The sequence below is a fragment of the Salmo salar genome, chromosome 14 (assembly GCF_965601325.2).
Source record: "Salmo salar chromosome 14, fSalSal1, whole genome shotgun sequence".
Classification (NCBI taxonomy): domain Eukaryota; kingdom Metazoa; phylum Chordata; class Actinopteri; order Salmoniformes; family Salmonidae; genus Salmo; species Salmo salar.
In genome coordinates, this window is record NC_138304.1 from 26,171,612 (window position 1) to 26,196,500 (window position 24,889).

At 47.2% G+C, this 24,889-nt stretch overlaps 1 protein-coding gene across 12 annotated transcripts in view; it reads right to left on the reverse strand.

Moving 5' to 3' along the window:
* Positions 1-24,889, reverse strand: part of LOC106569261 (E3 ubiquitin-protein ligase RNF220) — a 157,145-nt gene that overhangs the window by 19,033 nt on the left and 113,223 nt on the right. For 2 of the 12 annotated variants that reach the window (XM_014140452.3, XM_082960857.1), the window contains exons 3-9: positions 22,941-23,070; positions 15,173-15,227; positions 10,964-11,059; positions 8,518-8,560; positions 5,731-5,835; positions 4,245-4,288; positions 3,175-3,304 (exon numbers count right to left, since the gene is read on the reverse strand). In XM_014140452.3, the coding sequence (XP_013995927.2) occupies positions 3,175-3,304; positions 4,245-4,288; positions 5,731-5,835; positions 8,518-8,560; positions 10,964-11,059; positions 15,173-15,227; positions 22,941-23,070 (603 nt within the window). Of the gene's footprint in view, positions 1-3,174; positions 3,305-4,166; positions 4,289-5,730; positions 5,836-8,517; positions 8,561-8,719; positions 8,976-10,963; positions 11,060-15,172; positions 15,228-22,940; positions 23,071-24,889 lie in introns of those variants that run through there. The other 10 variants (XM_045694097.2, XM_045694100.2, XM_045694099.2 and 7 more) reach the window with 7 other exon arrangements.

Here is a 24,889-nt window from a genome sequence, read left to right on the forward strand (position 1 = left end):
GTGTGGAAGAGGACTATAAGACAAGTTGGGAAAACAAGATCCCCATCACACTGATAGTTGACTGCTAGAAAGTAAAACCAAGGGATGCTATAAAAGCAGGTGGCATGTAGTCTAACCATCCATCCCAAATTGGAGTGTCCAAAGTCTAAGCGTCAGACCCTGTTGTTGTCCCATGAGCAGACAAGAGGACGATGAGAGGACTACAGCAGTCTTAAGTCACGGGCTGCGTCCCAAATGGCACCCTATTTCCTATAGAGTGCAAAAGTAATGCACTATACAGGGAGCCGTTTGGGACTAACCCATGCTGTTGGGCTGGCCAGCATGGTCTGGTCCTGCTGCTCAGCCCCTATCTCTCCCTTTAACCAGTCTTGGCAGGCAATCTAATCTCCCCTGAAAAGGTCAGCGCCACCATAACTGCCTTTCAGTCACATTATTTCATTATTTATTTATCCTCTCCGCTCCTCCTCCTCTCCGCTCCTCCTCCTCTCCGCTCTTCCTCCTCCTCTCCGCCCCACCCCCCTGGCAGATCAGCCAGGGTCGATATACAGACACACCAACACACACATCCCTGTACACCGGCACACACACAGGTGCACATAAACATATCCACCACATTTATTTTCATAACCAATCTTGTGCATCTCATTGACTTGAACATGTAAAATATATGTGTTCTTGCCTGTGTAACATGGACCTGACCGTGACACGGCACACCTATTACCACGGAGACAGAGTCAGAGACAACGTTAGGTTTCTGAGCTGTGAGCAGCGAGGGAGGGTCAAGGGGCCAATCAACATAAGAGACAGCCTGACCAACAACACCCGGTCGCCATGGCGCTGATAGCCCTTATCAGCCTTCCCCAGTCGGCTCTGGTCGAAGGCCGTCATATCTCACTGGCATTTACAGGACACGTCTGGGGAGATGATGGGACAAAGATGGAAGAAACAAAGATGGCTGCCATCTTTGAAGCCCATTTATAAAGGAGAAAGCGCTGCTTTATATCCCTGGTGCCATCTTCAGTCAGCGGACCCAAATCCCCTCTCCCCGGATCAGCCCCCTTAGCCTTGGTCTTCACTATCAGGCTGTTGGGATCAGATCTGACCCTCTTCATCAATACAGCAGCCTTTAGAGCTGTCTCCCAGGTCCTTATAAGCCATGTACACAGGAGGACCAGGGCCCCACACGTCTCAAGCAGAAAAGTGCTCCTGTTCGATTTTCCTCCCACCCTCTGCCTGTCTTCGACTTTTCTGTGCTGTTTAAAGGGCTTCCCTTTGCCTTTCTTCCCTCCCCTCAAAGGGAGAGAGGTGTCAGTGTTGGTGCTGGTGTCTCACAGAGGATAGCTTAGGCCTCTTATCCAATTGAAGCCCCTTGTCTCCGTCTCTCCTCTCCGCATCAACCACCCCCACCCCCTGTGGGCTGGATGGATGGTGGATTCTGCCTGGCTGGACCCATTGAACTATGGTCGACTGCAGCAGAGCTTTCAAGGCAAATCCACCTTCTGAGCTTCTGGGGGGAGGGGGTCGCTTTCAAGTGGTATCACCAGCACCTCTGGCTTTGACCAGCCCTTATCTGTGTCACATCACAGGACGTCGGGCTATCACAGCCCGCCAGAAGGGGTCTACTGCTCATTAGATGAATGGACAGACAGACGGACAGCCTCAGGAGGTTCAGTCGAGAATTCAAACTGATCTGTAGGCCGTTGATGTCTGTCTGTCTGGACGGGTTTGCGGCGAGAGAGAGCGAGAGAGAGGGGCCAAAAGGCACACATCTTATTGGGCTTTGTAATGCAGTTTTACGCTGGATCGAATTTGGGGACTTGGGGGGGTTTAGCGACTTTGCAAGGTTGAAAGAGGCCCTTAGAGAAGACTTGACTTTCCTGTGATCTCCAGAGACACACCACGAGGACCTGTAGCCAATTCATTTTTACAGCTCTCTCTAGCAATGAAGTAAGGCCGGCCTGTCAGACATGAAATAATGAACGCTGACCTATGATCATATCATACACTTGTCCAATGAAGCGGACTACACTAGTAATTGATCACAGACCAATGGCCTACTAAATATTCACACATCATGTAGGTGAGCACACAGTGGCTAGGCTGGATCAATGTATTACAGCTTCTAAATCACTAAACTAGATCTGTCTGGTTGCTTGATAGCCTACACTTAAAAGTCACTATTGGAGAGGGAGAAATTAAAATATATACAATTTAATGAGCAATGTAATCAACAGCCCAATGCCATCTCGTTGTCAACGACTACTGATAATGGACTATGTATTGAATTCTAGCCCTTCCTATTGATGATGTGGGCTAAGATATGTTTCAGAGGGAGACAGAGATGGAGAGAATGTGAGAGAGAAAGAAAGTGAGGCAATAGAGAAGGAAAGAGCAAGATAAATAAATAAATGGAGAGAATATGACAGAAAGAGAAAGAGAGACCAGTCTGTGTTCCCTAGTGGGCAGCTTTGTGTCCATGGCTATAATTGCGTCGCTGGGCTGAGGGGAACCCAAAGGGTCACTGGTCCCTTTCCTTTCCACACACATACCACTCCTCACCGGTTCAGACAGGTCAATTGCACAGCTAAATGTGTTTTCCTTTCTCTCCTAAAGGGGCTGGGGCCAGGGCCGGACTGGGCTGACCCCTGCCTGGACCGGGGCTACATGCCCTCACACTGTAGCTGGAGCCAGAGGCACATCCCAAATGGCACCCTACTCCCTATTTAGTGCACTATGGGCCCTGGTCAAAGGTAATGCACTAAATAGGGAATAGGGTGTAATTTGGCACGTAAACCTAGAGCTGTCCACCCTGTAATCGTGGGCATGGTAGGCATGTTAGCCTCTGCACCCAGTCACGTCCTTTTAAAAGGCAATGATACACTGCCTCACTCTGTTGTTGATACTGAGGGGCTTGGGACTAGCGGGGAAAAGCGTTTAGAGTGAGTGCTGTGGTGGAAGCCATTTGGTGCACTGGGTTTCCAGACTCTTATACTTTCAGTCACCCTAAACATTTAGTGGATTCTCAAATGTTACATAAATGTTTTGAACCAAAGCAGCCTAATTGATTTTTTTTTGTGTGAAAAATAGGTTTGCGATACAAATGGCACCCTATTCCCTTTATAGTGCACTACTTTTGACCAGGGCCCATAGGTGTACAGTATCACTGTAGTGTACCTCTGAAGCCTCCTTCCAGCAGGGTGGTAGCTCTGACCCTCTTCTGGCCGCACCACTCGTACTCCTCGAAGCGGGTCCCGTTCTCTCCGTCCATGTCTGCAGAGTCATCCTCAGCAAACGCACCCTCCCTCTGAGAGAACAAAGACACTGTCAACACTGAACCAGACACAGGGTAGGGCTTGGAGTAGAAAAATACATGTTCTCCTATGTCAGAATTTGGAACTATTCGCACAATCAACCAAAAACGATCTGAATTCTTTGAATTCCAAGTATACTATATCACCAAAATGCTTATCAACACTTTTTATATATTTGTTATTAATACAAAACTAGCTATGAGGTACAATAGGTGATAGAACTACAACTAATGGATCTGTGGAAATTTGGAAAAACCATCACCAAAGTAAGGGACCGAGGGCAGTATCATGACCAACGTTATAGAAAGCATGACTTCTATAAGTAAATACATTATGTTCTGGGAGCTAATGACATGTGTTACAGTGTGAATGAGCATGAATCTTTGAGTTGGTCAGGATACCTCACTTGCCATCTATTATATTTAGGAACCAGAGATTCAGAGGAGGAAGAAGACTTTCCTACAGGAGGGAGAGGTGGGCGGTCCATTCGACAGGAGAGAGGTATTTGCCTACAGTAATGATTCTTTCCCCTGGATGCTTCAGTTGAGCATCTAACTGCTACTAAGATATGACTAAGATGTTATTACCAGCAGAAAGCAGAGGAAAGCTCTTTCTTTAAGACTGGAGAAGCCCAGATTCAGTGTTGGTGAACAACTAAAAGAAGAGGTTGTCAGACAATGTGTCTATGAGTCTTTGTCATGTCTATGTCGTGTCAAGCCTAGGGAAAAGAGAGGGAGCAGAGTTGATAGATACTAGATAGCGTGGTGGTGACCAGTGACTAGAGAGAGGTGACTGGTTGACTAGAGGCCTGAGGGGCCTGATGCTAAGGGGGAACGGGTACGGACGTGAGGCTACCTTGAACAGACATTGTTCCACATGCCTACTCATCTCCTCCTCTGTCCCTGCCAGCGGCGCGCTGCACAGTGGACATACCTGCCCATCCTCTGGCTTCCGGCGCTTCATCTTCCCAATCCGAGCTGAAACACAAAGAAACAGAGGAAGAGGTGTTTAGAAACATGGGGAAATACATGGAAATCTGAGACTTGTTTTTGTAGTTCTCGGTTTTAAGTTCCGTCCTGAAATATCACATCGGTAGGTGAAAAAAAAGTCAATCGACTTCGGCAGACAGCCATGCGGCTACAATGACATGATTGGCTGAAATGCAGAAAAAAAGGACGCAATCCAAAAAACCAGAATGAACTTGATTAGAATCTAATATAATGAGTTATTTGATCATATTAAACCCTCTGTCAGTGTGGATAACCAGGCTCATAGCAGGCAATACAGCCCAGCAGAAAGTCTGGTTGTGACAGAGGCAACCTTTGCTTGGCAGAAGATCAGCAGTGAACGCTATTGGCATTCACAACATGTCAGAAAAGTTTGCTGCCTCGCTGGAAATAACGCGGGTCAGCGGAGTGGAGGGGAATCGTTGCGCCCCAGGTCTCCTAGACGACGCCACAGCGTTTAGTCTGGTACCAGAAGATCAGGAATTACAAAAGCGGGCGGGGAGGCCGTCATGACAACCTTCCTCAGTGCCACAACTACTCTAATGTCATGAGTCTACCCGCTAATGTTAGGCCTATAACACATTGACAGGACAAAGAGAGGGGGCAATCTACTCTTCATGGGAACACTGTTTCAGGAGAACCATCCCCGGTGCCACAACTATGGTCTATTACCCCTACATGTTCTCACACATTGACAGGACAAAAAGAGAGGGCAATCTATTCTCTTCATGGGTCCAAACAGTGTTTCAGGAAGATGCCTAAACCGAAAAGGTTCCTCCTCTTTCTCCAGGATGACAGGTAAAGATGGTCTACTGTAGGTCTAGGTCACGTGACTGAAATGAACAATCCTTCCACGTCTATCTCTCTCTAGTCACGACCCCCCCCCCCCCCCCCCCACATAATTAGAAATTTAACACAGCAGAACAGCAGCCATTGCGCCGTAAGTCTTTGTCGGCTTTTCTTAACTGCAAATGGCGTGCGGGGACATTAATCTTTAGGTGGCTGTGATTGTGAAAGGGGCCAAGGGGGACCTGAAGAGGGACAGCGAGAGGAGGAGGGACAACGCGCCATAACTCCAGGGAGATTGGGACAACTCCTCATATTCTCTCTCCCAGGCCAGAGAACGGCTGATGGTAATCGAGGAGGGCGTCATTAAACGCTGAGAGAAAGGGACGATTAATTAGGCACGGCACAAGCCCCCCCCAAGAATCATTCAGGTTCCACATGAGAGGTAATAGACATTAATGGAGGCTTGAGTTTAAACAAAGTCGGCACCGTTTCCTTTCCTTTCAGCACTGAGGCTGCTACCGAGGTGAGCGTACGCTAAATGTCAATGGAGGCATGGAGGGAGCCTGGGCCTGCAATAAGCTAGCTGGGGAGTGTTGAGGAGGGGACGGGGGGCAGACTCTTACCGTGGCGAATGCAGCAGGGGGCAAGGGGGGCTCCGTTGTGCAGTCCAAGGGGAGCACTTTTGACACTTTCCTTGGCGTAGCGCCTGCACCAGCAGAGGTCATCGACTGTTAACATATCAAGAAGGTCAAGGGTTAATAGATCCTCTGCTCGTGTAGGCGCTAGGTCAAGGGAAAGGCAGGGAGGGAGACACACAGGGGCAGCCAGGGCTCCCAACCCTCCCACCAGCCAGCCCTGCTATCACACTCAGTGGGTCAACAAGGGGCAGGCCTGGCTCTGAGGCTGTAATGTAGGCTACAGCCTGAAGCTGGTCCACAGTGTGAAGGGGCTGTCAGCAAGGTCCTCTGGCGATACTTAGCCATAATGTGTGATATAGATGACAGAGCCAAGAATATGGCTACGCAGGGTCACATCCATCACAATCCAACCAAACACAGGACAGACTGACACCTCACTCATGGCCGCCCTGCCTGGTCAAGGTCCCACAGACTCTGTATTCCCACTCTGAATATTAGGGTGACCAGACGTCCCCGATTTCCAGCGACAGCCTGTCCCTGGAAATGTCCCCGATTAGCCCTCAGAAAGAATAAAGCAACTCTGGAAGCTAAATTGAGGCTGATATTTCAATAATCAAAACACTGTATCCAATCAGATTTGCATGTAAAAAATGTCTGTCCCTGTACCAAACTTGTTTTCTCCCATGGCTTTGCCTCAGACCTCATGATAATGTTTGATCGGTAATACACTGTAACCACCGCATGAACAACCATGGCCATAAAGTGCATCCAACAGCATATGCTACACACCGTTGGTGACTTTCTAAAATGTATTTTATCTTTATTTAACCAGGTAGGCTAGTTGAGAACAAGTTCTCATTTACAACTGCGACCTGGCCAAGATAAAGCAAAGCAGTGCGACAAAAACAACAACACAGAGTTACACATGGAGTAAAACAAACATACAGTCAATAATACAGTACAAAAACAAGTCTATATACAATGTGAGCAAATGAGGTGAGATAAGGGAGGTAAAGGCAATAAAAAGGCCAATAAAAAGGCGATGTAAATACAATATAGCAATTAAAAACACTGGAATTGGAGATTTGCAGTAGGTGAATGTGTAAAGTAGAAATACTGGGGTGCAAAATAAATAAATACAGTAGGGGAAGAGGTAATTGTTTGGGCTATTTATAGATGAGCTATGTACAGGTGCAGTGATCTGTGAGCTGCTCTGACAGCTGATGCTTAAAGCACCAGGAGATAAGTGTTTCCAGTTTCAGAGATTGTTGTAGTTCGTTCCAGTCATTGGCAGCAGAGAACTGGAAGGAGAGGCGGCCAAAGGAGGAATTGGCTTTGGGGGTGACCAGTGAAATACACCTGCTGGAGCGCGTGCTACGGGTTGGCGCTGCTATGGTGACCAGCGAGCTGAGATAGGGGGGGACCTGGAACCAGTGGGTTTGGCGACGAGTATGAAGCGAGGGCCAGCCAACGAGAGCGTACAGGTCGCAGTGGTGGGTAGTATATGGGGCTTTGGTGACAAAACGGATGGCACTGTGATAGACTACATCCAGTTTGTTGAGTAGAGTGTTGGAGGCTATTTTGTAAATGACATCACCGAAGTCGAGGATCGGTAGGATAGTCAGTTTTACGAGGGTATGTTTGGCAGCATGAGTGAAGGATGCTTTGTTGCGAAATAGGAAGCCAATTCTAGATTTAACTTTGGATTGGAGATGTTTGATGTGAGTCTGGAAGGAGAGTTTACAGTCTAACCAGACACCTAGGTATTTGTAGTTGTCCACATATTCTAGGTCAGAACCGTCCAGAGTAGTGATGCTGGGCGGGTGGGCAGGTGTATGACTAGATAGGCTAGGATTACAAAAACTGAGGAGGGGTAACACATTTCTGTGTTCATTTGTAAGTATTTGAAAGGGCTAGAGAGAAAATTGGTAGTTCCGTACAACGTATGAATTTTCGCACGCAGCTACATAACTAAATAAAATGTTTCATTTACTAAATCTGGTCACCACGCTGAAGATGCACTTTGGCGTCGCCAGTTGCTGCTTCAACTTGTATTGACAATTCCAACTGTAGTGCAGGTGATATTTTCAGTAGTCTATTGAAAAAGTATAAAATAAACCTGTTTTAGAACATAATCATAGGCTACTTAATAAATATGAATAGAATATTGTTTGATAGGAAAATAACTTATTTGAGGAAATATCCTATATAGACATGATTGAATTGTGTCAGAAGCCAATAGTGACATTATTTCAGAACATTATTGTACCATTTTCACCAAGATAATGAAGCTGCTACCATGTTGTGTTGCTGCCATGCTATGTTGTCATGCTGTTGTTGTCTTAGGTCTCTCTTTATGTAGTGTTGTGTTGACTCATCATGATGTGTTTTGACCTATATTTTTAATCCCCTGTCCCCGCAGGAGGCCTTTTGCCTTTTAGTAGGCCGTCATTGTAAGTAAGTATTTGTTCTTAACTGACTTGCTTAGTTAAATAAAGGTTAAATCAAATAAAAATAGGCTCTAATCATGTCATTCCATACAAGTAGGCTTTGTGAAGTTGCAAATGAGGAGATCATGATACCTTCATTAATATATATATATATATATATATATATATATATATATATATATATATATGTGCTGTAATTCTACAGGATGTTGTACCAGAAATGCAGTTAGAAATAAATAAATGACCTTAAGAAAAATATAAACGTCTTAGATGCTTATGAAAAGTATTGAACTTTCAAAGGAAAAATGAAATGTTTACATACCATTCAATCGCGTTTGCCTATTAGCCCGCACTCGTAAAAATGTCTGCAGGTAGGAAGAAAGGAATCACACAAAATATGCATTAGATATGGACCTTTGCATGTATAATGTTCATGGATACATTAGTAGCAGTGCATGGGCGGATTGCTTTGGATTCTACAGTGTGCCCTGCAAGTTACATCTTGATAGTAAACAAAAACCTACTTCTCTTTTGGGCTGTATCGTGTCTTCCATAACAGGGTCGGTAAGTTTTGGTCAAAGCCTTTTCAAGCCGACAAACTCACTTGTTCACGTATATCATGTAGGTCTCCTGGTACTAGACCGCACCATTAATACAATTTTGTGTCAATAATTTTATGCGGATGCCAAAGGATTGAATGTGCCGCCTACAAAGCCGCTCTGTTCATTGCCGTCGCCATGTTGGCTTGGCGTGTGTCATGTGACCAACACAGAAGTGAAAGTTCAGAGGACGTCCGGTCTCGTACCACCATTGGCCACTAGAGAGCAGCAATACGTAATGCAGAGGCTGGTTTCAATGGAAGTTGCCTTATTAATATGACATTTCAAGTTTGTCAAGTAACTTGTGGGGTAAACAAGTTGTATGCATCATATCTAAACTTATTTTTTTTGCAGTCAATACAAATAGTACAAAGGTTTTATTTCATTTTCTGAAAATAAGTGTTTCATAATTTTGTACAATCTCATATCAAAGTGACATAAGAAATGGGCTATGAATTCTCCCCATCTAAACTTGTTTGAAACTGACAGGCATGGTCAGTGATTGTGAATACCACTAAGATATGGGTTAAGTGAGACCACCTATCTTTCTTCTCCCCTCTCTTCCAGAGTTTGTAGGCTATGTGCTGACACTAGCAGGGCCAGTCAGGGCAATGGATGGATGTCCACTCATTGACACGGGCACAGAGTGTGGTCACAAATTCAAACTCCTGCCGAGTGGATCGTCCATCATATACCAGACAGGCCTCTTACACTGACACTTAAGTCATGCACATGTCCAACTTGCACCATGATATGATGATCCACTATGTATGCTTCCCAAATGGCACCCTATTCCCTATTTAGTGCACTACTTTCGACCAGGGCTCATAGTGCTCTGCTCAAATATAAAGCACTATTCAGGGAATAGGGTGCCTTTTGGGACGCAAACTATCTAAATGGCTTACACGATTACATGATGAGGAAAAATAACAAAAATCTAAAATTTCAAGGGGGGTTGGGGTCTCCATTTACTTAATAATTTGTATGAAATGATTTCAGCAGCAGCTTTACTAATGAAAATATATACTTTAACCACTGCCCCTTTAATAGGCCTGTCAATGTATGGATATGACTTTATGGTATAAGGGAGAAAACCACTTGACCCAAATAATAGATCACTGCCATATGAGTTTGAAATACTAAACTTTGAGAGAGAAAAAGTATGGTATATAAGCTACATTATAATTATAGCTTTGATTAAAACACTGTGTTGTATGAGTAAGTTAAATCCCAACTAATCTTCTGTACGTTTGCGACCCAAATAGCACCCAATTCCCTATATACTGTAGTGCACTACTTTTGACCAGGGCCCATTGGGGTCTGATCAAAAGTAAGGCACAGTGTAGGGAGTAGGGTGTCATTTGGGATGCAAACTGCAGTTGTGAGGCCTCCAGCAGAATGAGGTGGAAAACATGTCGACGATGCTATAGACCAGAAGAGATACCATCCGGGCTTAGGGAGCATAAGAGCATAGCTTGAGGTAAACTATGGATGATTACCTATCTGAACAGGGAAACACATTACAGGCTGGGCAAATCTTTACCAGAGATAGTCAGAGGATAGATGGGCTCCGTCCCAAATGGCACCCTATTCCCTATATAGTGCACTACTTTGGACCAGGTTCTATATGGATCTGGTCAAAAGTAGTGCACTATATAGGGAATAGGATGCCATTTGGGGCACAACCAGGTAGGATAGAGGTAGGCGGCTTGGCTGATTCCTGATGGAGACTAGGACCTCTATTGACTCCCTGATCCACTCCATGATAGCGAGATGATTGGCTGAGTCAATGTTGTGTGTTCAACACTAAAACAACAAATTATTACTTTGTCGTCTTTCACCATCGCCGCGGTGACACCTGTGAGTTTGCCTAATGTTTAACCTCTAACAGAGAGCAGGGGACTTTTTTGCACATTGTCCTTCCATTGCCTGTCCTGTTATTTTACCAGGAGTAGGTTTCATAGTGAGTTTTATAGATTTTTCCTGTCATATGACAGGATATGATGATGGGATTATAATGCTAAATATGTGGGCAAAGAGCAGCATCCTGGCAGGATCCCAAATGGCAACCTATTCCCTACATAGAGTACTACTTTTAACTAGGGCTCTGGTCAAAAGTAGTGCACTAAATAGGGCATAGGGTGCCATTTGGAACAAAGCCCAGCTCACCTGGTATCTGTCGGAGTGGTGGGCATCTTCAGAGGAAAGAGGGGAGACCACCGGTGACTCTCCCTCGCGTTTGATGTGCACCGACAACAGCATGGACTGAGGAGAAAGAGCAAGACAGTTATTGTGAGAGGAAGAGAAGAGGGGCATGCTGCAGTGGAGGAGAGGAGGACACTCACCAACATTACAGTCATCTATAAACCTTCTCTGAAAGACTCAGACGAGCCTCCGGCATTACAGTCCTGACCCACTGACAAACTTAATTGAGTTAATTTCTCAAATGAACAAGAGGAAAAGGGGGTGGAAGGGGAAATAGTGCTTACTTTACGGGGCATCTTTTGACAAAGATCCAGCTCTTTACGAGGCTGCTATGAAATATTTGTATTTACAATGTGTTCCTATTAATCAAGGAGAGAGAAGAGAGCAGGGGCTTAAGTGGCCGACAACTATAATGTAATATTAATATGTGAGAAATGGCAGACCCCTAGTGCCGGGACAGTAAATGAAGCATTGTGCATGGCTTTTTATCCTTCAGGACTGCAAGGTCGGGTAACTGCTGTTTATTTTTGTAGCTCCAAAGGCTTTGAGCTTGGGAAATATTTGTGTGTTGTATTTTATTAGTTTCAACTGGACTAGTTGCAAATGTGTCAGTTAGCACAAGCCCCTGACATCAACTACTACTTGTAATTCTACTTAAGTGTAACAGTGTGTTGACTAATATACAGATTAATGTCAGTGTTAGATACAGGAGGTGCCATGTTAGTTAGCATGTGCCTCTCACTTCATCTCGTCTCGCCGTCCAGTTGCCCCCTGGGCATGGGGCTGGCATAGGGGCTGGCATAGAGTTGCTATGGCAATAGCGTGGTTGAGAGGGGGCGGGAGGCATGTGTGAAGCGGGAAAGGTTAATCCCCTTTAGAACCAGTAGGCTCGTCTGGAAGGTCTGGAAGGCAGTGTTCACATGAAGCAACAGCCCCTGGATCCTCAACCAGCCTCTTCATTTTTCACACGGTGTGGCGGAATACTAAGCACCTACTGGGGAATGCTCAGTCATGCCTCGCTCAGATGGCCTGTTCTGTTTCCTTCACCCCGGTCCCTGTTCGTTCCCTGTTCCCTTACTCCCGCTCTCCTCACCTAACCACGATGACTCCTGTTCCCCCAGCCCGTGTCTGACTCTCCCCTAGCCCCTGTCTCTGACTCTCCCCTAGCCCCTGTCTCTGACTCTCCCCTAGCCTCTGTCTCTGACTCTCCCCTTGCCCCTGTCTCTGACTCTCCCCTAGCCCCTGTCTCTGACTCTCCCGTAGCCTCTGTCTCTGACTCTCCCCTTGCCCCTGTCTCTGACTCTCCCCTAGCCCCTGTCTCTGACTCTCCCCTAGCCTCTGTCTCTGACTCTCCCGTAGCCTCTGTCTCTGACTCTCCCCTTGCCCCTGTCTCTGACTCTCCCCTAGCCCCTGTCTCTGACTCTCCCGTAGCCCCTGTCTGTGACTCTCCCCTAGCCTCTGTCTCTGACTCTCCCCTAGCCTCTGTCTCTGACTCTCCCCTAGCCCCTGTCTCTGACTCTCCCCTTGCCCCTGTCTCTGACTCTCCCCTAGCCTCTGTCTCTGACTCTCCCGTAGCCTCTGTCTCTGACTCTCCCCTAGCCCCTGTCTCTGACTCTCCCGTAGCCCCTGTCTCTGACTCTCCCCTAGCCTCTGTCTCTGACTCTCCCGTAGCCCCTGTCTCTGACTCTCCCCTAGCCCCTGTCTCTGACTCTCCCCTAGCCTCTGTCTCTGACTCTCCCGTAGCCTCTGTCTCTGACTCTCCCCTAGCCTCTGTCTCTGACTCTCCCCTAGCCTCTGTCTCTGACTCTCCCGTAGCCTCTGTCTCTGACTCTCCCCTAGCCTCTGTCTCTGACTCTCCCCTAGCCTCTGTCTCTGACTCTCCCCTAGCCTCTGTCTCTGACTCTCCCCTAGCCTCTGTCTCTGACTCTCCCGTAGCCTCTGTCTCTGACTCTCCCCTAGCCTCTGTCTCTGACTCTCCCCTTGCCCCTGTCTCTGACTCTCCCCTAGCCCCTGTCTCTGACTCTGAATCAGGCCCTACCAGAAAGTAGTAGCGAGGAGCGGTGAGCCTGCAGACTTACATAATAATTTGTAATATGTGCTGTTACTACAGTACCACATCTGTCTCCAATCTCTTAGAGAATATCTTATGTCAAGTGTTATTGAAGTGTTGTGGTTGCAGTTTCACCTGATACATCTAAAGGCTTTTCCTATGGGGTGTTGCTATAGGCCACCAAGTGCTAACAGTCAGTATCTAAATAATATGTGTGAAATGCTTGATCGTGTATGTAATGTAAACAGAAAGGTCTACTTTCTTGGGGACCTGAATATTGACTGGTTTTCATCAAGCGGTCCTCTCAAGAGGAAGCTTCTTACTGTAACCAGTGCCTGTAATCTGGTTCAGGTTATTAATCAACCTACCAGGGTGTTTACAAACACTACAGGAACAAGATCATCCACATGATGTATTGATCACATTTTTACTAATATTGTAGAACTTTGTTCTAAAGCTGTATCCATACCCATTGGATGCAGTGATCACAATATAGTGGCTATATCCAGGAGAGCCAACGTTCCAAAAGCTGGGCCTAAAATAGTCTATAAGAGATCATACAAAAGATTTTGCTATGACTCTTATGTGGATGATGTTAAAAATATGTGTTGCTCTGGTGTGATTAATAAGGAGCATCTAGACGCTGCACTTGATGAATTTAGGAAATTGCTTCTTCCAATTATTGATAAACATGCACCTGTTAAGAAACTGACTGTTAGAACTGTTAAGGCTCCATGGATTGATGAGGAATTTAAAAAACTGTATGGTTGAAAGAGATGGGGAAAAAGGAGTGGCTAATAAGTCTGGCTGCACATCTGACTGGCTGACTTACTACAAATGGAGAAATTATGTGACTAAACTCAACAAAAAGAAGAAGAAACTGTATAATGAAGCCAAGATCAATGATATAAAGATTGAATGGAAAAAAAACACACACACACACACACACACACGCACACGCACACACTACATGTTCATGTTTATAAATGTATGCAAATTGTAAAGCATTTTGTCTGTATTCTCTTTTTCGTTATGTGTCGGTTGGACCCAAGTAAGACTAGCTGTCGCCATTGGCGTCGGCTAATGGGGATCCTAATACATCAAATCAAAATCTCCATTATATATTTTGATGAAGTTCATCCATTTCATCTCAACCCAGTAAATGTCCTCCGAAATGGCAGTTGAATGAAGAGTAGAGGAAAAACTGTTGAGCACATTAAAGCGTGTGTCTTTGGAGATATTGATGATATTAAAGGTCCCCTTTTACCAGACAGGTACAGTGATCATTACAGACAGACATCCTTCATAGCATCTTTACCCTCCGCAGGGACACATGCCATCAGCAAATCGTACCTTTAATGGCAGAGAGACAATCAATCTCTCCCTCTGTGCCAACTGTGGCTGGCTCTGCTTGGCCCTGCTCCAGACTAAACCACAAAAAAAAAAAAATCTCATTCTCTCTCTCTCTCTCTCTCTCTCTCTCTCTCTCTCTCTCTCTCACTTTCTCGCTCTCCCTTCACTCAACACATCCAATGATCCACATGCCCCTTCCTGTCACAGCTAAATGTGGCAGCATTGGGAGAACATTGGCCATTTAATGAAACCTCTTATTAACGTGTCACAATGTGGCTTGGAGTGTGTCTCAAAGTGAACACTTTGAAACACTGCATTGTACCGAGGAGTTAGACCCAGTTAGAGTCCCTTTTTAAGTTATTGGTTGTACAGTCCTTTGTCTCCATATCCTTTGGTTCTTATTAGGGGCACACAGAAACTGCTGTCCAGGGTCTCTTGGACCGGTTCTTTAATGAGGACTCAGACAGTCATGAAACCATAGGAAGTGCATCTATGGCCGCTTCTTCCTTTCCCCTCTCCCCTGCCTGCTGGAGCATGTCCACTGGGCTAGACTCCTGATACAGACAGTAGTAGCTTAATACCCTTCCTTCCAGAGGACCTTGCTGAGCTCTGCTGATTTTCTGAAGTACATTAGCCTAATAAGGCTCCAATAGTTGTGAGGGAGAGCCTGGACTGGGAGCTGGTCAGTAGACGATAATGGTCTTATTGGGGCTATGGTGTCTGGGAGAGGTTCTGCTGGTTTATCATGAAAGTCTCTGAAGTCCTCTTACCTTAGGAGTTCCTGGAGCCACACTGCCGTCCTTGTGTCCGTGTGATGGGTTCTTACTGTAGGAGAAAGGGGAGAGACCGATGAAAAAAGGTTATTGGATCTGTATTTTTACAGTATGGGTAGGTTTGGATGTTTCCATCAAATGGGAGTTGCACAACATAGAAATGTGTTGTTTTGTTGGGGTTATATGTCTTTCCAGGAAGCCCTCTCCTTTTGCATGTATGTGTTTTCTGTGTCTGTCCTAATATAAGTAATATTCTTCTCTCTATCCTTTCAGGTGATACCTCTGTCCTCTGTCTCTGTGCAGATGACACCCCTCTTTTAACACTCAACTCTGTTTAAAGTCACACAGACAGAGAGACAGCACTGTTTCTCCCCTTACTCACTCAGACAAAATGCAATACCCAGGGGACAGCTCAAACGGTCACTCAGTCACCAAGAAACACAAATCACACTTTTAATCGTCTGCAGGATTCAAACCCGCCCACCCTTTCTCCCCCTCCTCCCAGCTCCCTCTGTGCCACTCAATCTGCCCACCCTTGGGCCATGCTGTGTTTGAAACAATTACAGCTCAAAGTATGACTGCTAAGCAGATTTGGGATATAATTTTTTTATTGAAGTAATCATTCTCTTGGATGCTCCCATCCACCCCTCTCCTCCTATCCTCCTCTCCTTCTATCTAACTGCCGTCACTGAGCTAGTGGCAGGAGCAGGAAATAAATGATTTTGCTGTTATTTGATTTGTCAGTGAAACGCCCCGTGCACTTAGGACTTTGAAATATGTTGAGGACAATGCGCTGGCTTGTAAACATTGTATTAAAGAGGCGGAGGAGAGGAGAGAGGGATGGATATAAAAGAGAGAGAAAGGAAGGGAGGTAGGGAGTCTGACCAACAGAGGGCTACATCAAATCACAGCCTCATCGACATTGTGGATTGAAGATGACTGATTAGAAGGCCGGAAATATTAAAAAAGCATCAGCCGACAATGGGGAGAGACGTATCAAATCAGATATCTCCCTGAGACATTAATATCCCTCCTTCCCTATCCTCCTCCCTCTGCATACATAGACTGTCTGGAGCTCTCCTCTTGGCAGTCCTTCTTTCTTTCCATTTTTCTATTTGTTTCCTGCATATGTTCTGTTCTGTCACTTTCACTGTCTAGCTTGTCTCCCTCCTTTCAGTCTTTCCTTCTTTCACTCCTCCTCCCTATCTCCTCCTTTCACCGAGACGCAGATACATTTTTATGAGCCTCACAAATGATGTGCCGGGTCTAAGTGACAAAAAAAGTCACCCTTGTCATGTTCGCTTTGTGTCCTACGCGCAGCCCCAGATGCAGAGCGGCTTTGACAAGGCACTGAAATTCAATTTGCCCCGGTCCTAATCCAACAACGTGATTTGGCAGGCGAGCGTGTCCCCGGAGTGGACAGCTGGAGAGGGGAGGGGTGGCGGCATGGCCTCACACAAGAGGCCACAGACAAGGTGTTTCAAGAAGGAAGCCAGGGATATCAACCAAGGTAAGCAGGAAGTAAAGATGAGTTGATTTACTATTAAATCTCCAGAAGAAGAAATACTTATCTTCCTGATGTGGTAACATCCTAGTGTAGCTATTGGTTGAGGTTCAGGTCGGTTAGGCAACCAGAGATAGTTGTATTGGTGTAATGAATGGCAGGTGAAGGCAGATTCAACCACTCGTCCTGCCTCCTTGCATAGGTAATAAGCCTTGTCCCCGCCCCTGGCCCCTCTGTGGAGGCACTGGTGATTGATCTGCCAACCCAAATCAGGGCCGGGCCTTGAAAGGGGATACATCTCCACACGGGCTCTGTACTGTTTGTGAGATAATAAACACACTCCCCGCCATCATAAATCCACCATCCAGGCAGGCAGGGTAACAGGCAGGCAGGGTAACAGGCAGGCAGGGTAACAGGCAGCCAGGGTAACAGGCAGGCAGGGTAACAGGCAGGCAGGGTAACAGGCAGGCAGGGTAACAGGCAGCCAGGGTAACAGGCAGGGAGGGTAACAGGCAGGGAGGGTAACAGGCAGGCAGGGTAACAGGCAGGGAGGGTAACAGGCAGGCAGGGTAACAGGCAGGCAGGGTAACAGGCAGGCAGGGTAACAGGCAGGGAGGGTAACAGGCAGGCAGGGTAACAGGCAGGCAGGGTAACAGGCAGGCAGGGTAACAGGCAGGCAGGGTAACAGGCAGGGAGGGTAACAGGCAGGCAGGGTAACAGGCAGGCAGGGTAACAGGCAGGCAGGGTAACAGGCAGGGAGGGTAACAGGCAGGCAGGGTAACAGGCAGGCAGGGTAACAGGCAGGCAGGGTAACAGGCAGGGAGGGTAACAGGCAGGCAGGGTAACAGGCAGGCAGGGTAACAGGCAGGCAGGGTAACAGGCAGGCAGGGTAACAGGCAGGCAGGGTAACAGGCAGGCAGGGTAACAGGCAGGGAGGGTAACAGGCAGGCAGGGTAACAGGCAGGCAGGGTAACAGGCAGGGAGGGTAACAGGCAGGCAGGGTAACAGGCAGGCAGGGTAACAGGCAGGCAGGGTAACAGGCAGGGAGGGTAACAGGCAGGCAGGGTAACAGGCAGGCAGGGTAACAGGCAGGGAGGGTAACAGGCAGGCAGGGTAACAGGCAGGCAGGGTAACAGGCAGGGAGGGAGGCAGCATTGACTGGGCTGTGTCTCTATCTGTGTCTGTGCTGTCTGTGTCACACTCATGTCATCCCTCCACTCTGGTCCAGCAGACAGTACAGGAGGGCCTGCTGCTTTTAGAGCACTGTAACTAATGTACTGCACTATCAATCTGGATGAGAGACCCCGGCCACACTGCTAGAGACACACCAACGGGGTGGAGAGGGAGTGGGGTGGAGTGGGAGTTGGGCACTTACAGGTCAAAGGGAAGTCACAGCTAGGGTTCATTCTCAGTGTTAGTGGCTGAGGGTTGAGAGGACATCCACCATGTCTTATTTGATAAAAGAGTTGTAGGAGCCTACATGAAAAGTTGTATTTGTATCTATTGCACACTCGGAAAGAGAGCGGTCCAGGAAAGTGTGAGAAGGAACTTGAATAGAGAAGAGCAAACAAAGATAATAAATATTACCTAAGTACTCTGGCAGTGTGTAATGCTCGGTATCTCCTGACTGTCCAGTGTTTCATTCTTTATTACCTCAAAATGCCATAGAAACAATAAGAAAAGCTGACTTGTTGTTTAAGGTGGCTGGCACTACTGTATATAGGGAGCGACAACAAGGAGATTAAACATTGAGGTGCTGTTGTCACAATGACATAAGGTGACAGTGAGGAGAGGGAGAAAGGGAGAGATGAAAGAAGACAGAGATAGCGGGATAGGGAAGGAGTGCAGGTGCGGCTTCTTGCAGCTTCACACGTGCCCGTTTCAATGAATTTTGATTTTAACGCTTGGGCAAAAAGCTTCCAGCCTGTCATGTCAAACCAATGAAATAGTTTTGAAATGAGGAACAAAGCAAGGAGAGAAAATTGACAAGAGATGGATAGAAAAGGGGGGAAAGAGAGGTTGCCGAAACAAGATGGAGTTCAAATGTGTTTTGTTAATGAGAATGTGAACAGGGGAGCAGATTTACCAGAAAGTAGAGGTGCTTTTTTTCCAGTCAAGGCTATATAATTCTCCATAAAAGCAGTACAAGTTAATGTGAAGTGAATATGCTTGATGTTCCGGCCCATGACTTTGACTACTCTTTGACAGCTCTGGCAGAATGCTAAGCTTTCATCTCCTAGACTGTTGGTCATTTGGCTAAAGGGGCCTGGTAGGATGCCTTCAGAATAACCCCTACACCCCCGCTGCTCCTCCTCCTCTCTCCCAGACCCATCCAAACACCTCCCACTGAAACCAAATGTCCAGAGAAGGAGAGTGACATTTCAAATGTCTTTATTCTTTTGGAACGTTTGTGAGTGTAATGTTTACTGTTAATTTTTATTGTTTATTTCACTTTGTTTATTATCTACTTCGCTTGCTTTGAAAATGTTAACATATGTTTCCCATGCCAATAAAACCCTTACATTGAATTGAAATTGAAATTGAGTGAGAGAAAGGAGGAGAGAAGGAAGGAGAGGGAAGGAGAGGAGTGAGGATGAAAATTGAATAAGTCCTAGTCAGGGGGGAAGGGGATGTAAGCTCGAGATAAAGATTGCTTTTCGTGTCGTTTGCCACCTAGCTCTGGCTCGCTCCGATGGAGGCAAATGGATTATGTGGAGGGGAGGGGTGGTGGTGTGGAGGGATATGTAGATTGCTCTGCCCCTGTGAGCAGGCTGATGTGTAAAGGGCATGATAGATTTCCATTTCCATACATGAGGAGTGGAGGCAGAGGAGAGGCGAGGAGAGGAGAGGCGAGGCGGCCCCATCGGCCAAGGCCACTAGGGAGCCAGCGGCTCTGGCAGCTAGTCCCAATCTCACACACATCCACTCAGGGCCCCTCACGGCTCCTGACAGCCCCCATCATCTGCCTAATGCTACATCTTAAACAGCCTCCTCCATTTTACATGCACTCAAGTCTCATTTGGTGAAAAATGAAACGCTATCATTAAAGGGAGATTTACTACAAATTGCCACAAATTTGCCATGTCACTTCCAATGATCTGTGTGCCGATGTAGCGCTGCTGCCTTGCCCGGCAACGGTGTCAGAGCAGGAAGAATGGGACAGCGGAGTGTGGAGAGAGAGACGGAGGGGGGGAAAGAGAGGGACAGAGAGCAGGAGAGGGAGGGTGGGGGAGAGAGAGGGAGAAGGAGAAAGAGAGGGAGGGAGAGAGGGAGAGAAAGAGAAAGGAAAAGAGAGAGCGAAAAAAAACAGAGATTTAGAGAGAGGGATGGAAGAAAAAGGGGGGGACTTCCCTGCTGTCGTAAGGACATACTCTGCTCTTTAATGATATATGGATGGGTCTGATGTCCTCATAGCCTTCAAATCCAGAATCTGTGCTTTGTATGGAGTTCCACAGGTTATAGGCCCATTGTGGCAGAGCAGAATGGGGTTTACACAGAGGTAGAGATCACCATCCATCTTGAAAGTACATTTCAGCTATACAGTAAGAGGCATTATTGAAATTATGAAAAGCTAACTGACGAGTTTGCTAACCCCATTACCTGACATCGCTTTTCACACGTACGCGAAAAGATTAAAGCTCCAACATGGTTTGAACGAAGATTCATCATCTAACGGAAATCATTTCTCCCACTAAGCCCAGCAGTGATTGCATTGGAGCTAAACAGAACTTGGACTGGACTGGCCGCCAGGAGCAAGGACATTCAGCACAAGACACTTCCTCTTTCTTTCTCTCTCTCCCCCTCCCCCCTCTCTCCTCCTCCTCTATGAAGACCTCTCATTCCCCTCCCCCATATTCCTTAAATCAAAACTAAACGGCGGTGCGTTGCCGGGGTACAACCAGGCATAATTCACGTGGCAACAGCAATGGGGTTAATGGGGCCGGTGCAGGCGAGGCTAAATCACTGGGCCGTGACACTCAGCAGTGTCCGTCCCTGACAAACTAGGAAGGATGACGCCATTTCTTTAAATAACCGCTGCCATCAACCACCCAAGCCCTCCAGGCAGGCTCCCCGTGTCCGTGTCTGCAGCGGAGGGGTAGGAGAGTGGGGAGGGTGGAGGGCTGGACCCGGAGGGGAGGGCGGCCCGCTGCCCTTTATTAATTATTAAATGATAACTCCTCACTGCCGCATGATGGATAACGCTCAGTCTGGAGAGGAGTGAAGAGGAGCAAACGTCCCCCTCCTCCCCCTCTACCCTCTCACCGTTACCCGCCCTCAGCACACACATGCACGCACGCACGCACACACACGCACACACACTGAGAGAGCACAGTGGGGAACATGCCATGGGCCTTTTGGGCTGGCTCTGGTACTATGTGTTACACATGTACTGCAGCAGGCGACAGGGATCATTCAGTCAGATAGGGGAGGAAACAGTGTCGCTAAGGGAAAATGTGCTTTGATTTCAATGAGTAGTGAGCGGAGTAAGGCTCCTTGTGGCAGTGGGTTAATGGGTGGTGCTATAAAGCAGGGTGGGTAGGGAGCACTTGGTCACGGGATCAAGGTGAAATACGATTTCAAATGGCTGCCTCCTATCGCAAGGGTTAATGGTTTGATTTATCCCATTGTAAAACTGGGGCTGCAGCTCAAATGGTACCATATTCCCTATATCACGATTTCCAAAGACCATATACTGTATATATAGATTTTTTTGAGGGGGGGGGCGACTGTTTAGAGTTTTAATAGTAGAATACAGCAGGTGCAATTTCTAAATGTGGTTGTGCATCAGCAGTTTGTCTCTTGTGATGTCAGTCACTGACAGTCATTCAATTAGCCATGTGAGCAAATGTTTTATTTATTGTAAGTTAGTCTCGCGGCCAGTTATCTAAACTTGTAATAATCATAGTCGAATTACTGACTGGGGGAGCAACATTTATTTTGTTAGTCAATCTTAGTCAGATATCATTTAAAAAACAGAAAACATTTCTCTCCCCCCTATGGCAAAATGTGTAGAATTGCAGGAAATTAGCTGTAAAATGGCAAATGTTTCTCGACGCCCGATGGAAAAAAATGTGTAGAATTGCAGGAAATGAACTCTAAATCTTCAAATTTCACTTAGGCTAGGGCTGACTGCATGTGTGGGTATAGATGTGGTTACGCAGACCCCCCATGATCAATTTAGATTTTTTTGTGGCCCCATCCCTGCCCTATATAGTGCACTATTTTTAACCAGAGCCCTTCTGGTCTTGGTCAAAAGTAGGGCATTGGTCAAAAGTACATTAGTGCACTATGTAGTGAATAGGGTGTCATTTTGGACACAGTCCAGGTTGACTATTGAAGGGAACTGAATCTCTCTGCTTTCTCCAGCTGAAGCCTCCACAGTCAGTAAGAAAGTAATTGATACTGTAAATCTACCTCCAGATCTCTCTTATCTAATCCCATACTTACCTTACCATGGATAAGCTATGTCAAGAACCAGAGAGATTTATGAACATCTGTCAGTGTGTTCTGCAGTTGATTTGTTTTCCTGGCTGGCCAAGTCCCCCAAAAGCCCAGGTATCACTGCAGTATTAGCGGAAATACCAGGGGCTGGAGGGGGGCTAGGGTCTCTCCAAAAGCTCTTCTTCCAAAGCTGACGACTAAAGCATACTCCCAGACCCTGTCTATTGTACCCTCAGTAGAGAGATAGACTACAGTGCTTCTTTGTGGTTCTTGTTGTGTATGATATAGAACTGAGAGTAGACTCCCTACTGTGTGCTGTAACAGATGTGGGGGTACAGGTATCAGTCTGATGGGGGGGTCAGCTGTATCCTCCCAGAATTCTGTTATGGACGAAGGGGTCAATAACGTGTGGTGGGTTGGAGGTATAACCTGAGGTGCATGTGGGTGAGGGGTGGACAGGGGGTGTACCTGAGGTGCATGTGGGTGAGGGGTGGACAGGGGGTGTACCTGAGGTGCATGTGGGTGAGGGGTGGACAGGGGGTGTACCTGAGGTGCATGTGGGTGAGGGGTGGACAGGGGGTGTACCTGAGGTGCATGTGGGTGAGGGGTGGACAGGGGGTGTACCTGAGGTGCATGTGGGTGAGGGGTGGACAGGGGGTGTACCTGAGGTGCATGTGGGTGAGGGGTGGACAGGGGGTGTACCTGAGGTGCATGTGGGTGAGGGGTGGACAGGGGGTGTACCTGAGGTGCATGTGGGTGAGGGGTGGACAGGGGGTGTACCTGAGGTGCATGTGGGTGAGGGGTGGACAGGGGGTGTACCTGAGGTGCATGTGGGTGAGGCGCTCCATCTCCTGCTCCATGTGGTCCTGCAGCTCTCCTGGACGCAGCAGCACCTGGCAGATAGGACAGATGGGGGCCTGGCTGTCATACAGAGACACCTTCCTCTTACCTGTAGAGATGAAGAGAAAGAGAGAAACGGGGGGGGGGAGAGAGAGAGAGAGAGAGAGAGAGAGAGAGAGAGCAGGGGAGAGAGAGAGAGGAGGAAAGAGAGCGAGAGAAAGAGAGAGAGAGAGTTATCAAGGGCAGCTCGGATGAGATCAGTCCACAGGGCTGTGTTCCTCTGGTAGGCGGGAGGGAGGGAGTGAGAGAGGGGGCAGCAGGATTAAGTGCCTCAGAGTTCTCTTCCCTGAGAATTGCTGGACCCTACCGCCTGTCTCCAGTTACCTCATTAACACTGACGAAGTAAGCGACTGATTGAGCCCTGCAACACTCCATAGATCACATTCTGCCTCTACATCATTTCAACCGTATCAGAGAAAGACATACTGTACACACACTCATGCACACTTGTGAAAAAGTACAATCATGTCTGGTTTTACTTTGCCCCAAAACACAGTGGAGTCAAATAAGGGCTTGAAGAACATATACTCTTCGAAAAAAGGGTTCCAAAAGGGTTCTTTGGCTGTCCCTGAGGGAGAACCCTTTTTGGTTCCAGGTAGAACTCTTTTGGGTTCCATGTAGAACCCTATCTGGAAAGGGTTCTACATGGAATTCAAAAGGGTTCTACCTGGAACCAACAATGGTTCTTCATATGGTTCTCCTATGGGGACAGCTGAAGAACCCTTTTAGGTTCTAGATAGCACCTTTTGTTTTAAGAACATACAGTATAAGATGTAATGAGCCAGGTCACTGTCTCTGCATGAGTGTGTGAGTGTGTGTGTGTGTGCGTGTGTGTGTGTGTGCGTGCGTGCGTGTGTGTCAGGAAACAGGAGTGTATTATGATTTCCATGTGTGTGTATGTGTATGCGTCTAGGTATAGAGGAGATGTCTGGGATGAAAGAGTCCCAAATGGTACCCTATGTCGTAAATTGTACACTTATTTTGACCATGGACCTGGTCAAAAGAAGTGCAGTATATAGGGAATAGGGTGCCATTTGGGATGCATGATCTGTCTCTTTGCTGTTTTGGATCCCGAGACGTCCAATCAGACAGGTCTATTCTTAGACCAGGAAGAATGGGCCTACACTGACACAGGATATCCTGTTGGGACGGGCTGTCAGGGCGACAACTGTGCAGGTAGAGGCAGGCGGGCGGGCGGCGGATGGTAGACACTGTCTGCCCTGACATCAGGAACACAGTCAGTGGGACACTCTTATACTTATCTGCCCCCATGACACCAAGTCTGAACGTGGTGACACAGTTTCACTGAGAGAAAGACAGTGATATGGCTTCTGTGTCTGAGTTTACAGAACCGCTACAGCCAGACAAATAACATTCCTAAGGTATTATTTATCTATTCACCAATACGCATGCACGCACTCACACACACACACACGCATGCCGCCGCCCCCCCCCCCCCCCCACGCCACGCCACGCACACGCACACGCACACGCACACACACACACGCCCCACACGCCACGCACGCACACGCACACGCACACACACACACTTGACTCTGAGGACCCTTCATGATAATGGCTCCAAAAGCGGTCTCGTCCATTGTGTAAATGCAGGTGAACAGGGCTATTACAGGGAGGTAACCTAGGAACAGGGCAGCGGAGCTGGGCTCATAACGTCTATAGATAGTCTTAAAAACTATCAAGCCTTAGCTCTCTTCTCTGTGCTCAGTATAAATCCTTAAGCCCAGAACCTCCGTGTCCTTGACTTCTGAGAGCAGTGTTGTATTTAAGCAATAAGGCACGCGAGGCAGTGTTGTAACATGAATACAGTCACAGGTGATGTTGAACCTATTTACCATGATACAGCA